Raw genomic sequence first — 22,443 nt, forward strand, 5'->3', positions numbered from 1 at the left:
TGTTCAGAGTCCCATTCAGGAGCCACACCTGGAGGTTCCACAGATCTGGACACAGGTGTCATATGGTACCCATCCTTGAGAAAGGAGGTCCTTACTCAGGGGAATCTGCCAGGGAGGGGCTGTCATGAGGAGCATCAGGTCTGAAGACCAGGTCTGGGTCGGCCAGTAAGGCACAAACTGAAAAAAAAGCAAACTGAAGAAACAGTCTGTGTCGAGGTGAAATCAAGACGTAAAAGTATGTGTCCTTCCGGATGATCACTGCAAACCCATCTTGCGGGCAAACGTATAAGAGTTTCTGAATCAAAAATGTGTTTCTGCATCAATATCTTGAATGGGAGCTTGTGCAGGCCCCAACTCAGGAAGAGTAGCATCCTGAAGAAAAAGGTAGTGTGTGTCGTGCATCTCTTACTTGGCCCCCCAGGATCCCTCAGAGGGTTGGCAGAAGGTGCGTGGAGGAAGCAGCTTGTCCTGCAACCACAATTTCTTAGCCTGTGGCGAAAGATGGTGCTGAGGTCGAGAGTGAGGAAATGTAGCACCACTCATTATCATATGCCAATGCATCTGACCCTGAGATTGAACAAACCATTCTCTTGTTGATGTTTTGGGAACTAGAGATGTACCAGATGTCAGCTGCTCTGGAAGAGAGCTTTCATCCCCTCATAGAGGAAATGGCACCACAAGCGAGACATAGAACCAGTTCTCCTGCTTATTGCTTGTTTGTACGCAGCACCTAACAAGAAACTGGCTCAACCTAGAGATTATAAAATCTAGCAAAAATGTAAGGTGTGGCCTAGCCTGCAGCTCTGCAAATGTCTGCAAGAGAGGCACCATGTGCCAAGGCCCAGGAGGAGGCAAGACTCTGAGTGGAGTGTGCTTTCACTCTCAGGGGGCATAACTCACGTTGTGTCTGGTATGCCAAGAAGCTGGCTCCACTAGACAGTGGGCTAGACTCTGCTTGGAGACAGCCTTTCACTTTCCCTACCTCCAATGCAGACAAAGAGCTGGTTTGAGCTTCTGAAGCTCTGTGCGGTCCATGTAAATCCACAAGGTGCAGACGGGACAAAGCAACGGCAGTACTTGCAAGTTCAACATCTGGTCCTGGAAGTGAGTGGTGGGAATTTTGTGGACATATCCAGGATAGGGTCTCAGGATTACACCACAATCAGCCAGTCCAAATTCTAGGCATCTTTCATTGACCAAAGATGCTTGCAGTTCCCCCAACCTCTTGATGGACATGAGTTTGGTCAGGAGTGCTGTCTTAAAATACAGAATCTAAGCTCAAAAGGGTTCGTTGAATGGGGAACTCTCTGGAAGAGCGCTTTCATCCCCTCATAGAGGAAATGGCACCACAAGCGAGACATAGAACCAGTTCTCCTGCTTATTGGCTGTTTGTACGCAACACCCAACAGGAAACTGGCTCAACCTAGAGATTATAAAATCTTGCAAAAATGTTAGGTGTGGCTCTAGCCTGCAGCTCTGCAAACATGTCTGCAAGAGAGGCACCATGTGCCAAGGCCCAGGAGGAGGCAAGACTCTGAGTGGAGTGTGCTTTTACACTCTCAGGGGGGGCATAACTCACATTGTGTCTAGTATGCCAAGGAGATGGCTCCACTAGACAGTGGTCTAGACTATGCTTGGAGACAGCCTTTCCCTTTCCCTACATCCAGGGACCTGCTGTGCACTGCATCATGATGGACCGCAATGGCAGCCACATACACTGGTGGAGGGACACAGCTCCACTTCAACCTCTTTTGCAGAAAGGAAAGCACAACAGTGATCGGGCATCTTTGGGGTCTTATTGTCAAGAAGAACACCACTCAACTGACGGCCTCCACTTCAGCACATACGCCTGCCTAGTAGAGGGGACACTTGCCTGAGTCTTATTGTCTATCACTGCCTGTGACAGGGCACTTAAGTGTTCAGGGTCCCATTCAGGAGCCACACTTGGAGTTCCACAGATCTGGAAACAGGTGTCATATGGCTCCCGGGCCCTTGAGAAAGGAGGCCCTTCCTCAGGGGAATCTGGCAGGGAGGGGCGGTCATGAGGAGCAACAGGTCTGAAGTCCAGGTCTGGGTGGGCCAGTAAGGCACAAACCGAAAAAAGCAAACTGAAGGAACAGTCTGTGTTGAGGTGAAATCAAGACCTAAAAGTATGTGTCCTTCAGGATAATCACAGCAAACCCATCTTGCGGGCAAACATATAAGAGTTCCTGCATCAAAAATGTGTTTCTGCATCAATATCTTGAATGGGAGCTTGTGCAGGCCCCAACTCAGGAAGAGTAGCATCCTGAAGAAGAGGCAGTGTGTGTCGTGCATCTCTTACCTGGCCCCCAGGATCCCTCAGAGGGTTGGCAGAAGGTGAGTGAGGAAGCAGCTTGTCCTGCAATAACAATTTCTCAGCCTGTGGCGAAAGATGGTGCTGAGGTCAAGAGTGAAGAAATGTAGTTGCGATCATACGCCAATGCATCTGACCCTGAGATTGAACAATCCGCTCTCTTGTTGATGTTTTGGGAACTAGAGATGTACCAGATGATCAGACTCTGGCCCTTCTCTGGTGGAGGGAGTGGCGAAGTCACCACCCCCTTAGGGAAGAGCCATTCCCTCCATCCCTGGGAATCTCAGGGATACTTTGCGGTCCTCTTAGAAAACTTGGCTGCACTCTGAGGAGCGGTCTGCATCACCATTCTACAGGAAGAAGATGGCTGTGGTGTGTTGCTTTCCTAGAGCTGATGTTGACGCTGCAGGAGGTAGATTGCTACACTTGTTCTTGTAGGCCAGGGGTGAAAAACAATTAGACATGAATGCTAATAAACATTTAGACATGACTGCAAATAAATATATTAATTTATTAAAAGTAATTTACAAGAAAGAAGATTCCACATTTCTAGTCCAGGAGTGTCACTTTCTCACGGAGTTTAGTTTGATCTCTAAGTAAACACACCTGAATCATCTAGTCGGCAGTTAGGTGTGTCGAAACTAAGCTCATCAGAAATTAGGAACCTGCTTTACAAACTCACAGATAAACATGTTTTACACGTACACACCTGAATCATCTAGTCGGCAGTTAGGTGTGTCGAAACTAGAGAAACTAAAGTGTTAGTTGAGCTGTTGAGTGTTTGTGTCTCTGTATTTCTGCAGTAAAATGGCAGAAGCCAGAATTTCAGTGGATCAGAAGGAGTTCATGTGTTCAGTGTGTCTGGATCTCCTGAAGGATCCAGTGGCCATTCCATGTGGACACAGTTACTGTAAGAGCTGTATTACAGACTGCTGGGATCAGGAGGATCAGAAGAGAGTCTACAGCTGCCCTCGGTGCAGACAGACCTTCAGTCCAAGACCTGATTTAGCTACAAACACCATGCTGGCTGAAGTGGTGGAGAAGCTGAAGAAGACCAAACTTCCTGCTGACTGTTATGGTGGAGCTGGAGATGTGCAGTGTGACGTCTGTACTGGAAGAAAATACAAAGCCGTCAGGTCCTGTCTGGTGTGTCTGAACTCTTACTGTCAGAATCACCTCAAACAACATGAGAGTTGGTTTAGAGGACAGAGACACAGTTTGATTGATGCCACTGGACGACTGCAGGAGATGATCTGCCAGAAACATGAGAAGCTCCTTGAGGTTTTCTGTCGCACTGATCAGAAGTGTATATGTATGCAAAATACGATGGATGAACATCAAAACCATGATACTGTTTCAGCTGTAGCACAGAGGACAGAAGAAACAGGTATTTAACACTAGACACTGATGAAATATTGCTGACACTCGTTTCATATGTGTTTATATCAGCACCATATAAACAGCTGAGAGCATTCACACATCACACGATAGCAGAAATGAACAGCAGCTGCAAGAAGAGCTTCACTGTTTGCTGAAAATGCACCGTAAACCTTTATCAACACAATCTTTTGTTTAATAGACTTTGGTTAAACAAAATAGAATGATGGAGTGAACTATTCACCCACTCTTTGACAAAATATATACTTCTATCAGTGAAAATACAAGTTAAATGCAGTGTCAGATGACTTTCTGTTCAGTAAATCTGACAGAATCCAGATGATTTCAGTCATTTATTGCTTCACTTAGTTCATCTGGGTCAATTTCACTTTTATAATACGCTTCTGCGAAAACAGACCATAACCTTCATGATAATTCAGTTATGATAGTAGTTAATGATCAGTCATCCTTTCTGGAGTTTAAACCTACAGCCTTTAGTTATTAGCTCGACTTTTCCTGGATTCATCTCTACACATGATAAATTAATGACAGTAGTTTTCTGTAAGATTCAATATCATCTGTTTGTCCTACAGAAGCAGCTGAAGGAGACACAGAAGAAGTTCCAGCAGAGAATTCAGCAGAGAAAGAAAGATCTTCAGCAGCTGAGAGAGACTGTGGATTCTCATAAGGTGAGTCTGGAGAAGAAGAGAAGTTTGTCTCCTCGTCTCAGTTCAGACTCACTGAAGCTGAATCACTGTGTGTCCTAACAGCGCTCTGCACAGACAGCAGTGGAGGACAGTGAGAGGATCTTTACTGAGCTCATCCGCTCCATTGAGAGAAGCAGCTCTGAGTTGATACGACTGATCAGAGATCAGGAAAAGACTGCAGTGAGTCGAGCTGAAGAACGACTGGAGCGACTGGAGCAGGAGATCAATGATCTGAGGAGGAGAGACGCTGAGCTGGAGCAGCTTTCACACACACAGGATCACATCCAGTTCCTGCAGGTAACACAGATCTAGACAGGGTCATAGTGGACTTGAGCAGATCCTGCTGTGACAGAGACTCACAGAGAAACATTTCATGAGTGTCTTATTACAGAATCATCAGTCAGACTCTGATCTGATCATCTTCTTCTGAAAGAGACGCCATTTACAAATTGCTTTCAGCTCTTAAATCTATTAGATAACACATATCTGCGCTTTTTCTTCTAAATAAACAAAAAATGTTGCTAACTGCACACAGAATTTAATCCAGACTAAAAATGTCTAGCAAAAAAATTTATTATATAAACTTTATTATGAAGTGAGGCTGTATATTAGCAATCAGTTTCATCAGGACTTCAGGGATTTTTTTTTTTTTTTTTTGTGACCTAAAATGACAGAATTCAGTAGTCTCACCAGCATAGAAATACTCATAATTCACTATGTAATCACTCAAATTAAGGTTTTTACTATTTACCAATTATATTGTCTAAAGTAACATTATTTTTGCTTTTTCCCAATTTAATAATATTAGTATTATTAGTAATAGCATTCTCTAGAAATATTTAAAAACTGCATATCCTGTGAAATAAGGTACTTATTTAAATCTAATCTAAGCTACTGATGAGATCAGGAATTATGGGGGCTAGCAAATATTTGCCTAACAATGTATTTCTGTCAGTTTTGTGGACTTGTGTTTCCTGTTTTCCTTATTTGGTCTTTCCTGTTCCTGTCCTCGTTGTGTGTATTTGTGTGTATACACACCTGAGTTCTTGTGTTTGTACTGTAGGTCTTTGGTCGTTTAATTAAGTGTTCATTTAATTCAATTTCATTTCAGTTTTGTTCAAGTATTCTCCAGCGTCTCCTCGTTCCTCCTTCATGAATTGTGACAGAACAGCGGACCAAACAAGATGACTATGGCTGAAGACAGGCTTTGGTGTCTGCGGCAGGGTGGTAGGGAGTTGAAGAGGATTTTAGAGGAGTTCCTAGAGCTCTCCAACCAGATGTAATTGTCTGCGTTTTTTTTTTTCACGTCTCTGTCCTCAGCCCAGAAATGCCGGCCTCTCCACAGTCAAGCCCGCCAGCTGCTCCGATGTCGAGCCCACAGGCTGTGGCTCACACAAGCCCGCCAGCCGTTCAGCAGTCAACCCTGCCAGCCATTCCAAAGTCAAGTCCGCCGGTCATCTCCCTCTCCTCAGCCCAAAGGAGGAGATTGGAGGAAGATACTGTGGACTCCAGCCCCAGAGCTCACTCACATGTCGGCTCCGGCCCCAGAGCTCGTGCCCGTGTCGGCTCCTGCCCCCCTGAGTATAGCCCAGGGAGGGCTCCTGCCCCCCCCGAGTATAGCCCAGGGAGGGCTCCTGCCCCCCCGAGTATAGCCCAGGGAGGGCCCCCCCCCCGAGTACCGAGATATAGCCTCCAGGGAGGGCCTCCTGCCCCCGAGTATAGCCCAGGAGGGCCCCTGCCTCCCAGTATAGCCCAAGTTAAGTCCAGGAAGGGCTCCAGATAGGGCTCCTGATCCCCAGTTAAGCCCAGGGAAGGCCCCAGCCCCCAGTTTTGACCCTGTGAGTGCCTTGGTGCACGTAAGCGTCCCCAAGCATCTTTTTTTTGGGGGGGGGGGGGTAGTAAGGCTCCAGCCATATAGGACGTGATGGGGGCTGCAGCCTCAGAGGCAGTTGACCATGCCTTCCTGATCTGTTTGATCCGCCATGGCTCCCTTACTCCGCCATGGTCTCCTGAACTACCTGCTCTACCGTGGCACCCTTGACTGCCTGATCTGCCCTGGAGGCCTCCTGTGTCTCCGTCCTGTACCAGCCTCCAGGGCCTCCCTCCAGGGGGAGTAATGTCAGTTTTTTGGACTTGTGTTTCCTGGTTTTACCCCATCTTAGTTCCTGTTTTTCTTATTTGGTCTTTCCTGTTCCTGTCCTCGTGTGTATTCGTTTCCAGCTGTGAATTGATTAATCATTTAATTTGCTCCCAGGTATGTCCCATTGGTGTCTGTGTATTTATAGTGTGTTCTGCCCCTTGTTTTCCATCCGCTGTTAAACTTCATACCTGAGTTCTCATGTTTGTATCCCTTTGTTCGTTGAATTAAATTCTAGTTCAAGTATTCTCCAGCATCTCCGCACGATTTTGCAAATCGAGGGAACGCAATAGTAAATCAAGGGAATGCAACAGTAATCGTGTGCGCAATTTATTTAGTTTTTCTTGCATGTCATGTGTGGGGCTCCGTAAATACAATACCAACACTGCAGTATTTAATTATTGAAATGTTTGTCCCCCATTCTACAATGTATTTATGACTGAGCAGTACTTCAGTATATTGAAATCAAAGTAAACCTGAGCGTGTCTTAAGGGTCCTAGTGAAGTTTTAGTGTCTTTAAAGTTATGAATAATGGTCAATCTAATCATAGCCTTTGTGTTTTTCCTGAGCAAATATACTCAACCCTACAATGAGACTCCACTGATGTGCTTGAGCTGTTAGATGGACATTTATGTTCTTAGCAGATGATTTATCATCCAAACTACTTCCTAGAATGTTCACATAGAGTGTATGTCTTGAATACTAGAATCTGTGGCTTTAATGCGATATAATAAATATGAGAAGAATTAAGCTGATGCTGTGAAAGTGCTGGATGGAGTTACTAAAGATCAGTCAAATCTGATGTTATCAGTCAAATCTGCAGGTTATTAAGTGAAGTGTGGAGCTGATGAGTTTGATTTCTGTTTTCTGTAGAGTTTCCAGTCCTTCTCAGCACCTCCTGAATCTACAGACGGAAATGATCTCTTCAGTTCTCTCTTCTATTCTGATGCTCTGAGAGAATCTGTCCATCAGCTGAGAGACAAACTGGAGGATTTCTGCAAAGAGGAGCTTAAGAAGATCTTGGATAGAGGTAAAGTCCTGGAGATTCATCTGCTCTCAGAAACCAATCCATCATCATCTCATATCATGGAGAACATCATATTAGAAATGTGTTAGGAATAGATACAGGATTATAAGAATCACACTGTTCATGTCTGTTGATTTCTACAGTTGCATTCATCAGGACCAAGAGCAACTTCCTACAATGTAAGTCAGTAAGAAAACCAGCAGAAAAACTCTCTGAGTGTGTTCATGTTCTTCCTGTAGAAGGAGAAAGAAGAGTTTTATAACTGATGATGTAAATGATGATGTGCACAGATATCTGGTCATCTGTACTGAGACACTGATGATACACTGAACGTGAAGAGTTTAGATATATAAAAAGATCAAACACATTCATAATTCCTGATTCTGATGTATGTTATCTCCATCAGATTCCCATCAGCTCACTCTGGATCTGAACACAGCATTTAAACACCTCCGTCTGTCTGAGAACAACAGAGTGATTACTAACACTAACACAGATCAGTCGTATCCTGGTCATCTAGACAGATTTGATGCGTGGCCTCAGGTGTTGTGTAGAGAGAGTGTGTGTGGACGCTGTTACTGGGAGATTGAGTGGAGCGGAGGTGAGGGTGTGTCTACATCAGCGTCTTATAAGAGCATCAGCAGGAAGGGAGGTATTGAGTGTTTGTTTGGACGTAATAATCAGTCCTGGAATTTGTACTGCACTCCCTCCAGTTGCATATTTATGCACAAAAATATAGATACTGTTCTCCCTGTGAAGTCCATCATCAGGAGAATAGGAGTGTTTGTAGATCACAGTGCAGGCACTCTGTGCTTCTACAGCGTCTCTGACACAATGAGCCTCCTCCAAACAGTCCAGACCACATTCACTCAGCCGCTCTATCCTGGGTTTTATGTTGGTTCTGTTTCATCAGTGAAACTGTGTTGATGAATAAAAATAGGCTGATGAGAGATTCTACCCATAATTCTTTGAGCTGCATGATAAATCAGTAACGGTGAGATGTTATAGAGTCTCTTCATGACAGTAATACTGCAGCTGAACGTCTGTCACTGAAATAACAGTAAGAATAAATGTAATAAATCCTCATACAGACAGTAAGATCTGTGTGTGTGTGTGTGTGTGTGTGTGTGAGAGAGAGAGAGAGTCTGCTGAGTGACCATGTGTTTCTGTGCTTTTCTCTGTTTGTGCTGATTGAAATCAATCTTTTACTTTTTAATTCAGTGTCACATCATTATTTTATTATTACTATCAAAATTACCTTTCAGTTCAAATGATCACAGTCAATAAATCATTGTCATTATTAGGGTTGGGTACCGAACCCTGGTCCCAATATGGCACCGGTACCTATGTAACTGGTATGTACTAGAACCAAATCAGAACACAGGTTTCAGTGCCACTTAAATGCTTGAGTGATTGATTAAAATATTTGTTATCCTAAACAGAAGTAAGGATCACCAGCACCGCACATTTAAAATAAATTCCAGACTGAGCAAATTCACAAACCTAAGTCGGAAAGCTCTAATTATATAAATCCAACATCTTCAGAGGCGGCGCTAGGGCGGGACTAATAGCCCCATCAGAAACTTGATTTAACTTGGTTAGATTTTACCATGTTTTCCTGCCAGTTGGCATTGAGAGTGACTGACACTTGATGGTCAGAAAAAATGACTAAATCGATAGATAGAAAAAAATCCCTACTTTCTTTCTTTTCTATGTGCATTCATAAATTGTATTATTGCTTTTGTGTCATATTTGGCAGTTGGCATTAGAATTTATATTACTAATAACAGTGGCATATGAGAAGTTTAATACTTCAGAAAGAAAAACAAATGCCTTTTTCGAAGCTGCTGTTTATATAAAAATCACAAGGTGACTGAATTTGCATGCTATTTAGATAGCCGAAGCTTAAGACATTCATTACTTTCACTCAATTTAATTCATTTTTTAGCACCCCCTCTGAACTGTTAAGCCCCCCTTTAGCACCCCCAACACAAATTCCTGAAGACGTCACTGATTGTCTCTGTTTTATCATTCAGAACATTTATATCTTCTGTTTATTCATTTACAGAGATAGCAATGCCTTTGTCCATATTAGGGATTTCCTGAGTTCTATTCTTTCTGTGATGCATGTGGAGTTTGTGCATTAGGGTGCCCTCTGGCGTCCAGTATGAATGAAACAGACATTAAATGTATTTATATCGCTCAGTAATGGCCAATCCATCCTATTTTGGGTATTTTTTAATGTATTTTTTTAAAGTATTGGTTTAGGCATGGGTATCGTAAAAAAAACAAGCAATACCCAATGTGACGATTCGTGTATAAGAGAGACACAGGGAGAGCGAGAGATCCAATTGCAGGTGTTTATTTAAATAGGGTAATCCAACATCGTTATCCAACAAGCCAGGGTCAAAACCAAATAATCAGTCCAAAAACAAACCAAAACAAAGGAAAAGAAAGGAACGGGAACTCGGAGGACGAGAAGATTAAGGAGAAACTCAGAATATGAGAAGATTAAGGGAATCTCGGATGACGAGAATGCTGCATACACTAAGGGTTAGGACTCCATACAAAACAACAGGAAAAGACACAGGAATATATAGGGGAGGCTAATGACAATAGATTGCCTGCACCTGGTGCAATTAACAGGAGTGCAATTACTGTGAAGACAGGACCAGACTAGAGGAATTCTAGTGCCTACGGTGAAGTGTCTAAGGGGAAGTGAGCCCACTAGTGGACACCCAGGGAAACAGAGACTAGACAGCGACATTACCCCTCCTCCACGGAGCAGCTGCCAGATGCCCACCCCAACCCAAGGGAAAACCAAAGACACAAAGAGACCAGGAGGGGGTGGAGCTCCAGGGGAGGGACGAGGGCCAGATAAAGCCTGGTAAAAACAGAGACAAGAAGACCAGGTAGAATGGGAAAACAGAGAGACACAACCAGGTAAATGGGGAAACAGAGACAAGACAACCAGGTAAAATGGGGAAACAGAGACAAGAGAAGTGCAACACAAAAACAAGTGAGTCCAGGAGGGTGGTGGACCGGGCAGATGATCAGGGGAGGGACGAGGGCCAGGTCCTCAGGGAGGAAACGAACGAAAGACACAGACAAGAAACCACCAGGAGGGAGATGGACCGGCCGGAGGATCAGGGGAGGGATGGAGGGCCAGGTCCCCAGGGGAGGAAACAGAAAGAAAGACACAGACCAAAAAAAAACAACAAAAAAATAAACACAAAACACAAGTCCAAGAAGGACATCACGTGGATGCCCACCAGGGCGGCAGGAAGACCACCCATGACCGTGTGGTCGGACGGACGGCTCGCCAGGGCGGAGCAGCAGACCACCATAACCGCAGTGGTCGGGTCACCCCCAGGGCGGAAGAAGACCACCAGCCGTGGTGGTATCAGGACGGACGCCCCAGGGCAGAGCAGAAGACCACCACAAACCGCAGTGGTCAGGGCGAAACCCACAGGGCTGAACAGAAGACCACCATGTCCGTGCAGGGTCGAACCAGACGCCCCCAGGGCGACGGACAGACGTCACCACCACTCCCTTGTGGTCGAGGCAGAAAGCCCCAGGGCGGAGCAGCAGACCACCACGCCCGTATGCGGCTGGACCAACAGGAGGACAAGTCTGGTTGGGCAAGTCTGAAACATAGAACATGAACATGTTAATGGTAGCCTCCGCGGGCCACAACAGGAACAGTCGGGTGCCCAGAGAGATCTACTGAGACATGACGAAGTCTCTGAAGTTCCGGTAGAGGCGAGGAGAGACTCTGGTAATCCAGCAGAGACGTGAAACGGTTCTGGTAGTTCATCAGAGACGGGAGAGGCTCTTGTAGTTCCACAGAGGAATGACGAGACTCTGGTAATCCCATGGTGTTTATACTGATTCCAGAAGATCGATGCTGACTTGACTCTGCTCCTGAAGATCATTGGTGACTTGCATTTGTTCATGAAGATCATTGGTGACTTGCCTTTGTTCCTGAAGATCATTGGTGACTCGCCTTTGTTCATGAAGGTCACTGGTGACTTGCCCCTTGTTCATGAAGATCACTGGTGACTTGCCCTTGTTCATGAAGATCACTGGTGACTTGCCTTTGTTCATGAAGATCACTGGTGACTTGAATTCTCCCATAAAGATCCCCGGTGACTTGACTCTGTCCTTGAAGATCACCGGTGACTTGACTCGGTCCTCAAGATCACCGTGAATTGATTCGGTCTCTTGACTCGGTCCTCGTTGACTCGGTCCTCGAAGATCACCAGTGACTTGACTCGGTCCTCGAAGATCACCAGTGACTTGACTCGGTCCTCAAAGATCACCAGTGACTTGACTCGGTCCTTGAATATCACAGGTGACTTGACTTGACTCCTGAAAGGTCAACGGTGACTTCAGTCTCGACTCTGAAAGTCCATGGTGACTAGCCCTGACTCTGGAAGGTCACCGGTGACTAACCCTGACCGAAGGTCAATGGTGAAACCCTGACTCCGAAGGTCGACGGTGACTAACCCCTGACTCGGTCCGGTGACTAAGGATCACTCGGAACGACGGTGACTAACCCTGACTCTGGAGGGTCCATGAGCACCTGACTCACCCTGGAGGGTCCACGAGCACCTGACTCGGGACTTTGGTCCGTAAATCGAACCTGACTCCTCTGGAGAGTCAACGGGCACCTGACTCCGACTCTGGAGGGTCAAACTGGAATGACTCTGAGGGTCAACTGGCACCTGACTTGACTCTGGAGGGTCCAACGGAACCTGACTCCGGGCCTTCTGGAGGGTCAACGGGGAACCTGACCTCGATTCTGGAGGGTCAACTGGCACCTGACTCGACTCTGGAGGGTCCACTGGAACCTGACTCGACTCTGGAGGGTCAACTGGAACCTGACTCGACTCTGGAGGGTCAACTGGAACCTGACTCGACTCGGGAGGGTCAACTGGAACCTGACTCGATTCTGGAGGGTCAACTGGCACCTGACTCAACTCTGGAGGGTCAACTGGAACCTGACTCAACTCTGGAGGGTCAACGGGAACCTGACTCGACTCTGGAGGGTCAACGGGAACCTTACTCAACTCTGGAGGGTCAACGGGAACCTGACTCAACTCTGGAGGGTCAACGGGAGATGACTCGACTCTGGAAGGTCAACCAGAACCTGACTCAACTCTGGAGAGTCAACGGCACCTGACTCAACTCAGGAAAGTCCACAGTAGCTGCCATCCTCTGCAGTGGCTCCGGCCTGCCAGCCCTCTTGTGCAGTGACGCTGGGTTGGTGGCCATCTTGCACTGTGGTGCTGGCTCAGCAGACGTGACGTGAACCGCCTCTGGATCAGTAGACGTGACGTAGAACACTCCTGGGAATCTCTAGGATCTTTGACAGCATGGAGAAATAATCCAAAAACGTCCTCAGCGGCCATCTTGGGCGCTGACGCTGAGCTGGCGGCCATCTTGCCCCGTGGGGCGCTGGGCTGGTGACCACTTTGTGCTGTGGCGCTGTGCTGGCATCCATCTTGCCTCGTGGCGCTGGGCTGACGGCCATCTTGTGCAGTGTCGCTGGACCTGCAGCCATTATGGGCAGTGGTGCTGGGCCGGGCGGCCATTCTGCACAGTGGGCTCTGGGCTGGTGGCCATCTTGTGCTGTGGAGCTGGGCTGGCATCCATCTTGCCTCGTGGTGCTGAGCTGTCCGGCCATCTTGTGCTGTGGAGCTGGCCTGGCATCCATCTTGCCTCGTGGCGCTGAGCTGGCGGCCATCTTGTGCTGTGGTGTTGGGTTGGCTTCCATCTTGCCTCGTGGTGCTGGGTTGGTGGCCATTCTGTGCAATGATGCTAAGTCGGCGCCGTTCTCGCAGCGGCCCTGGGCTGGTGGCCATCTTGTGTAGCAGCGGCACCGACTGGCGGCCATCTTGTGCAGCGGGCGCTTGGCTCGGCAGACTGCGCCTCCTTCCCCCTCTCCGTCCCACAATGGTGAGACGGCGGTTCCCCAACCGAACTCAGGGTCGCCGGTGGGCCATATTGGAGAGTGATGCCGGACCTCCTCTCGACCACTCACTCCTGAGCGACTCCCCTGGTCCCACGGAACACCCGACCAGGTATGCGTAGCACTCGAACCCATTCCTCGCCGCTCGGGTGACTGGGGGAGGAAATGTGAATAGACATACCGCTGGATCTCTGTTAGAGATGGAGTCCTTCTGTGACTGATTCGCTGTGTAACAGAGAGACACAGGGAGAGCGAGAGATCCAATTGCAGGTGTTTATTTAAATAGGGTAATCCAACATCGTTATCCAACAAGCCAGGGTCAAAACCCAAATAATCAGTCCAAACAAAAAACAAACAAAGGAAAAAGAAAGGAACGGGAACTCAGAGGACGAAGAAGATTAAGGAGAAACTCAGAATATGAGAAGATTAAGGGGAATCTCGGATGACGAGAATGCTGCATACACAGAAGGGTAAGGACTCCATACAAACAACAGGAAAAGAGAGGCATATATAGGGAGGCTAATGACAATAGATTGCCTGCACCTGGTGCAATTAACAGGAGTGCAATTACTTTGAAGACAGGACCAGACTAGAGGAATTCTAGTGCCTACGGTGAAGTGTCTAAGGGGAAGTGAGCCCACTAGTGGACACCCAGGGAAACAGAGACTAGACAGCGTGACACCCAACCCATGTCATTATTCACCTCATGGAGCTCCGACCCTTTCCAGCGTTATGTGTTCTTCTGTCTTCTGCTGTTTTAATTTTCATGCATTAAATTGTTAACCATGAAATACAGTTTTATTTTTACGTTATAGCTTGTTAATAATTTGTGTTAAAATGTTCAAGGTAATTTAAGATAATTCAAGTTAATAAATGTTCAAGTTAATTCAAGGTAATGGTCTTGTACTTTTTGATATTAATTTGTTACCCCACATTTTCACAATGTTTAATGTAAGAATTGTTTGTAGCAAAATAACAAATAGTTTTGTGTGTGTGAGAGAGAGAGAGAGAAAGAGAGAGAGAGAGAGACTTGACTTTTAAGCTTTTTTTATTTACAACACTTATAAAAACAGTATATATCACACAATAAATTTTACTTAACATATACCTACATATTCATAAATAGGCTATAAATAAATAAAAATATTTTTAAATTTATAACATTATTCATAACCACTTTCTTCACATACAATACTTCCAGTACCCCCCAAAAAAAAGAGTCTGTATCATTTACTAATTCATAAAACTTATACTCCAAAATTAACCTACTTTTTTACCAAAGCATTAAACATATATAAATGACCGATTCCTCCAATAAGAAGTGTTTTATTCCTTCTTGTCAGCCAAATTGCCATTGTAGCTTTACCAAACATGAAATTAGTTAACACTATTTTCTTCCTGTTTGAAGCACTATAATTTGGTCCAAAAATAAAAAGACCATTTGTAAAGAGAAAACCGAAATTATGACTCAATTCTCTTAACACACCAAGAATTCCTTTTAACCTTGAACAACCAATAAAAATATGAAAAACTGTTTCAGAAACCCTACAAAAAGTACACTCTTCCCTTTGCAAAGGATGAAAAACATAACTTGTATCTATTTGTCGCTATTATCCAATGTGAAATCCGCCATTGTAAGTTTCCAATCCTTTTTTCAATTGGTTCTTATATAAGGACCTCTAACTACCTTCTGGAGAGGCGCCTCACTCAACATCTGTGACCCTGCACCACAAAACCAGTCTTAAGGGTGAATTTCTTGAAATTGAGATTTATGCATCATCTGAAAGCTGAATAAATAATCTCTCCATTGATGTATGTTTTATTAGGATCAGGTAATATTTGTCTGAGATACAACTATTTGAAAATCTGGAATCTGAGGGTGCAAAAAAATCTAAATATTGAGAAAATCATCTTTAAAGTTGTTCAAATGAAGTTCTTAGCAATGCATATTACTAATCAAAAATTAAGTTTTGATATATTTTATCTGTTAGGAAATTTACAAAAATATCTTCATGGAACATGATTTTTACTTAATATCCTAATGATTTTTGTTAAAAAGGCATAAAAGAAAAATGTATAATTTTGACCCATACAATGTATTGTTGTCTATTGCTACAAATATACCTGTGCTACTTATGACTGCTTTGTGTTCAGCCAGCCGCTATCCAGGACAGGACACACATATATGCTCACCTAAAGGATTATTAGGTTAACACCTGTTCAATTTCCAATCATTATCATGCACAAATTATCTAGTCAACCAATCACATGGCAGTTGCTTCAATGCATTTAGGGGTGTGGTCCTGGTCAAGACAATCTCCTGAACTCCAAACTGAATGTCAGAATGGGAAAGAAAGGTGATTTAAGCAATTTTGTGCGCGGCATGGTTGTTGGTGCCAGACGGGCGGTCTGAGTATTTCACAATCTGCTCAGTTACTGGGATTTTCACGCAAAAAACCATTTCTAGGGTTTACAAAAGGATCGAATGGAGGGAAAAGGGAAAAATATCCAGTATGCGGCAGTCCTGTGGGCTAAAATGCCTTGTTGATGCTAGAGGTCAGAGGAGAATGGGCCGACTGATTCAAGCTGATAGAAGAGCAACTCTGACTGAAATAACCACTGCTACAACCGAGGGTATGCAGCAAAGCATTTGTGAAGCCACAACACCACAGCCTTGAGGTGGATGGGCTACAACACCAGAAGACCCCCACCGGGTACCACTCATCTCCACTACAAAATAGGAAAAAGAGGCTACAATTTGCACGAGCTCACCAAAATTGGACATTTGAAGACTGGAAAAATGTTGCCTGTTCTGATGAGTCTCGATTTCTGTTGACACATTCAGATGGTAGGGTTCAGAATTTGGCGTAAACAGAAAGAGAACATGGATCCATCATGCCTTGTTACACTGTGAAGGCTGGTGGTGGTGGTGTAATGGTGTGGGGGATGTTTTCTTGGCACACTTTAGGCCCCTTAGTGCCAATTGGGCATCGCTTAAATGCCACGGCCTACCTGAGCATTGTTTCTGATCATGTCCATCCCTTTATGACCACCATGTACCCATCCTCTGATGGCTACTTCCAGCAGGATAATGCACCAAGTCACAAAGCTCGAATCATTTCAAATTGGTTTCTTGAACATGACAATGAGTTCACTGTACTAAAATGCCCCCACAGTCACCAGATCTCAACCCAATAGAGCATCTTTGGGATGTGGTGGAACGGAGCTTCAGTGCCCTGGATGTGCATGCCACAAATCTCCATCAACTGCAAGATGCTATCCTATCAATATGGGCCAACATTTCCAAAGAATGCTTTCAGCACCTTGTTGAATCAATGCCACGTAGAATTAAGGCAGTTCTGAAGGCGAAAGGGGGTCAAACACAGTATTAGTATGGTGTTCCTAATAATCCTTTAGGTGAGTGTACAGTCCACTTAGTCTCTGAAAGATTTTTAATGCTCTTATATTGAGAACTTTTACACGGACACAATAAAGAGCTTTCTTAGAAACAGAACAAGTTCAGGTGTTCTAAAAGAGAGCAAACTTCCTTCAGCCTCCTGCCAAAGTCCTACATCCACAGCCACACTGATCTTGGGGAATACATTCTCAGATAATACAACTTTTAGAGGCAGAACTGGAAAAGATTCTCGAATATCAGCTAACAATTTTTGCGCACTTCGAACAGAACGGATACCAGTCTTTATGGCCAGTTTTTCTTAAGTAATCCATTGGTCATTTGACCTAAGATGACAAATCGTGTATATATATTCCTGCTTTCATTAAGCTTTTACGCACAGTTTATGATTCCAAAATCACACTGGATTCCTCATAAAAAGGCATAAAAAGAAGAGAGTCCACTAAAAGATCCATCTCCTTTACATTCATTAAAAAGAGATGTCTATCCAAATTCAGGTTGTCATTTTGACAATCTGACACAATCTTTGTCCTTTACACCATCAAAGTTTTTTTTTCTTTGATAGTTTTCAGAACCCATAAAAAATCCTAAAAACTTCAAACCAATTTTGTCCCACTTAAAATTTTCAGAGATAACTGGTAAAGGTACTGGTGTTTTGTCATTACACCAAAATACTTCTGTTTTACCCCTAGTTGAGTTTTGCAGATAATGCATTCTCATACAAACAAATGCTGTAATTAAACCAGACAGACCATTTCTTAATAAACACAACAGCAGTTCCATATAACTGACCCGATAATGGAGACCAATAACCTTCTGTATTTTTATTGGTAGACAATGCAGGAACATTGCATGAATCAGAGGTTAAAAAACAATCTAAATACTGTTCAGTTTCTTGCGCAGACCAATCGTTTTGTGCCTTTACACATGAGCCTCACTTGCTAATCATGCTAATAACATGCTAGTGACATGGTGGTCACATGCTAATCATGCTAGCAACATGCTAGTCACTTGCTAATCATAATAACAACATGATAGCGACATGCTAGTCACTTGCTAATCATATTAACAACATGCTAGTCACTTGCTAATCATGCTAACAACATGCTAGCAACATGCTAGAGACATGCTAGTCATGCTAGCAACATGCTAGTAACTTGAAATCATGCTAGTTACTTGGTAATCATGCTAACAACATGCTAGTCAATTGCTAATCATGCTAACAACATGCAAGTGACATGCAAGTCACTTGCTAATAATGCTAACAACATGCTAGTAACTTGATAATCATGCTAGCAACTTGATAATCATGCTAGTCACTTGCTAATCATGTTAGCAACAAGCTAGTAACTTGCTAATCATGTTAGCAACATGCTAGTCACTGGCTAATCATGTTAACAACATGCTAATTATAAGGGAATTTCACTGTTATATTTACCAGTTTTCATAATATAGACAGAGGGAGTGCAAAAGTCTTTGGTATTCATTTATATATATATATATATATATATATATATATATATATATATATATATATATATATATATATATATAACTAGCCCCCATCTAAGAGGGTTTTTAGTGTCAGTAGGAATATAGTTTCATGCCACAGAACTTCTCTTAAAACCACAGACAGTTGACAAGACTTGTGTTCTTAGCTAAAAAACTTGTGATTTTTTTTTTAATAAAATACTTATCCCAGTTGCATAGTTTAAATTGTGAACTGCATGCACTAAAAAGTTGACAGAATGCACTTTCTGTACTTGTACAGTTACATATAGGCCTACATGTGTTTATTTAATAAAAAGCAGTAAGTGATCACTTGGTCTAGATTTTTTTAACTGCTTAAATTAGCTGTTTAATCTAAATTGTTTTTGTTGTTTTTTTAATGGGCAAAAGAAAATCATGTTTTTTTTTATTATTTAAATGCAAATGCAAACATCGAGATATATATCGAATATCGTCAAAATTTTGAATTTTGAAAATTAAGAAACTGTGCTTGGTGGATTGATAAGAATATACTGTAACAGTCTTCAGCCTGCTACTAGTTAATACTCAGCACATAGAGACTCTTTCACCTAGATATCACACTATAGAGACTGTGTCTGTTCCCAGAACTAGAAAATACAAAAAAACATCCAAACCAATTTAAGAGCAACAATTTAATTGAGGTTCAACAAATAAAAAAACAGATGCATTACAGATAAACAAATGATAAAGCTTGGCTTACTGAATATCAGTTCCCTTTCTACGAAAGCACTTTTTGTAAATAATATGCTCACTGATCATAATCTAGATGTGCTCTGTTTGACAGAAACCTGGCTAAAACCTGATGATTACATTATTTTAAAATGAGTCTACACCCCAAGATTACTGTTATAAACATGAGCCGCGTCTAAAAGGCAAGGGGGAGGTGTTGCTTCAATTTATAACAATGTTTTCAGGATAACTCGTTTGAAGTAATGGTGCTTAATATAACATTATCCAGAGAAACAAATGTTAATGATAAGTCCCCTGTGATGTTTGTACTGGCTACTGTATACAGGCCACCAGGGCACCATACAGACTTCATTAAAGAGTTTGCTGATTTTACATCCGAGTTAGTGCTGGCTGCAGATAAAGTTTTAATTATTGGTGATTTTAATATCCATGATGATAATGAAAAAGATGCACTGGGATCAGCATTCATAGACATTCTGAACTCTATTGGGGTTAAACACGTCTCTGGACCTACTCATTGTCGAAATCATACTCTAGATTTAATACTGTCGCATGGAATTGATGTTGATGGTGTTGAAATTATGCAGACAAGCGATGATATCTCAGATCATTATTTAGTTTTGTGCAAACTTCATATAGCTAAAACTGTAAATTCTACTTCTTTTTACAAGTATAGTAGAACCATCCATCACTTCTACCACAAAAGACTGCTTTGTAAGTAATCTTGCTGATGTATCCCTATTCCTTAGCATATCCAAAACCTCAGAACAACTTGATGATGTAACAGAAACTATGGACTCTCTCTTTTCTAGCATTTTAAATACAGTTGCTCCTTAGCAGCTTAAGGAAGGTTAAGGAAAACAGTCTGACACCGTGGTGTAATGAGCACACTCCGCACCCTAAAGAGAGCAGCCCGGAAAATGGAGCGCAGCTGGAGGAAAACAAAACTAGAGGTATTTCAATATTGCTTGGCGGGAAAGTAACCTATCCTACAGAAAAGCATTAAAAACTGCTAAATCTGATTACTTTTCGTCTCTTTTTGAAAAAACAAACATAACCCCAGGTATTTATTCAATACAGTGGCTAAATTAACGAAAAATAAAGCATCAACAAATGTTGACATTTCTCAACAGCACAGCAGTAATGACTTTATGAACTACTTTACTTCTAAGATCGATACTATTAGAGATAAAATTGTAACCATGCAGCCGTCATCTACAGTATCACATCAGACAGTGCACTATAGATACCCTGAGGAACAGTTCCACTTATTCTCTACTATAGGAGAGGAAGAATTGTATAAACTTGTTAAATCATCTAAACCAACAACATGTATGTTAGACCCTATTCCATCTAAGCTCCTAAAAGAGGTGCTTCCAGAAGTCATAGATCCTCTTCTGAATATTATTAATTCCTCATTGTCATTAGGATATGTCCCTAAAACCTTCAAACTGGCTGTTATTAAGCCTCTCATCAAAAAATCACAACCTGACCCCAAAGAACTAGTTAATTATTGACTGATCTCGAATCTCCCTTTTCTGTCCAAGATACTAGAAAAGGTAGTATTATCATAATTATATTCCTTCTTAGAGAAAAATGGCATCTGTGAGGATTTCCAGTCAGGATTTAGACCGTATCATAGTACTGAGACTGCTCTCCTTAGAGTTACAAATGACCTGCTCTTATCATCTGATCGTGGTTGTATCTCTCTATTAGTGCTATTGGATCTTAGTGCTGCGTTCGACACTATTGACCACACTATTCTTTTGCATAGGCTAGAACACTTTGTTGGCATTAATGGAAGTGCATTAGCATGGTTTAAGTCATACTTATATGACCGCCATCAGTTCGTAGCAGTGAATGAATAGGTATCATATCGTTCACAAGTGCAGTATGGAGTACCGCAAGGCTCAGTACTAGGGCCGTTACTTTTCACACTTTACATGTTACCCTTTTGGGAGATATCATCCAGGAAACACGGTGTTAGCTTTCACTGTTATGCTGATGATACTCAGCTCTATATTTCTTCAAAGCCAGGCGAAACATACCAATTTGAAAAACTAGCGGGAATGCATAGTCGATATAAAAACTGGATGATGAGTAATTTCTTACTACTAAATTCTGGAAAAAACCCCAGAGGTGTTAATTATAGGACCTAAAAACTTCGTCCAGCAGTTAGGAACATAGGTGTGCTATTTGATAGCAATCTTTCATTAGAAAGCCAAGTTTCTAGCATTTGTAAAACTGCATTTTTCCATCTCAAAAATATATCTAAATTACGGCCTATGCTCTCAATGTCAAATGCAGAAATGTTAATTCATGTGTTTATGACCTCAAGGTTAGATTATTGTAATGCTTTATTGGGTGATTGTTCTAAAGATAAAGGTGTGTATATATCAGTGTCATATAAGAGCATCAGCAGGAAGGGATGGGGTTATGAATGTGGGTTTGGATCTAATGACCGGTCCTGGAGTTTGTTCTGCTCTCCCTCCAGATACTCATTCATACACAATGACATAGTGACTGATCTCTCTGTGAAGCTGGAGTGGAGTGGATATTATGTGTTTATATCAGTGTCATATAAGAGCATCAGCAGGAATGGAGGTATTGAGCATGTGTTTGGATATAATGATCAGTCCTGGAGTTTGCGCTGCTCTTCTGACAGTTACTCATTCAGACACAATAACATAAAGACTGTTCTCCCTGTAGAATCCGTCAGCAGTAGAATAGGAGTGTTTGTGGATCACAGTGCAGGAACTCTGTCCTTTCTACAGCGTCTCTGACATTAACGAGCCTCATCCACACAGTCCAGACCACATTCACTCAGCCACTCTATCCTGGGTTTGGGTTGGTTATGTTGGATAATCAGTGAAACTGTGTTGATGAATCAGAATAGACTGACGAGAGATTCTACCCATAATGCTTTGAGCTGCATGATGAATCAGTAACAGTGAGATGTTATAGAGTGTCTTCTTTTCTCTTCATGACATTAATACTGCAGCTGAACATCTGTCAGTGAAATAACAGTCAGAATAAAGGTGTAATAAATCCTCATACAGACAGTAAGATCAGTGTGTGTGTGTGTGTGTGTGTGTGTGTGTGTGTGTGTGTGTGTGTGTGTGTGTGTGTGTGTGTGTGTTTGTGTGTGTGTGTGTGTGTGAGTCTGCTGAGTCACTTGCCCACAGTGTTTAGTTTGATCTATAATTAAACTGTGTGTGTGTGTGTGTGTGTGTGTGTGTGTGTGTGTTTGT

The 22,443-nt window shown here is 43.0% G+C and overlaps 2 protein-coding genes and 1 pseudogene across 2 annotated transcripts in view; 2 read left to right on the forward strand and 1 right to left on the reverse strand.

Annotated features, from left to right (window-relative positions):
• The window catches only part of LOC109106706, a 175,950-nt pseudogene that overhangs the window by 110,223 nt on the left and 43,284 nt on the right, over positions 1-22,443 (forward strand).
• LOC109083281 (transcriptional repressor p66-alpha-like) overlaps positions 1-22,443 on the reverse strand; it is a 195,295-nt gene that overhangs the window by 83,556 nt on the left and 89,296 nt on the right. The gene's annotated exons all lie outside the window — the stretch shown is intronic.
• Positions 3,089-22,443, forward strand: part of LOC122134425 (tripartite motif-containing protein 16-like) — a 25,418-nt gene continuing 6,063 nt past the window's right edge. The window contains 3 exon segments of the mRNA XM_042713858.1: positions 3,089-3,717; positions 4,302-4,401; positions 4,483-4,716. Coding sequence (XP_042569792.1) covers positions 3,143-3,717; positions 4,302-4,401; positions 4,483-4,716 — 909 coding nt within the window. The 5' untranslated portion in view covers positions 3,089-3,142.

The sequence above is a fragment of the Cyprinus carpio genome, chromosome A2 (assembly GCF_018340385.1).
Source record: "Cyprinus carpio isolate SPL01 chromosome A2, ASM1834038v1, whole genome shotgun sequence".
NCBI classification, from domain to species: Eukaryota; Metazoa; Chordata; class Actinopteri; order Cypriniformes; family Cyprinidae; genus Cyprinus; species Cyprinus carpio.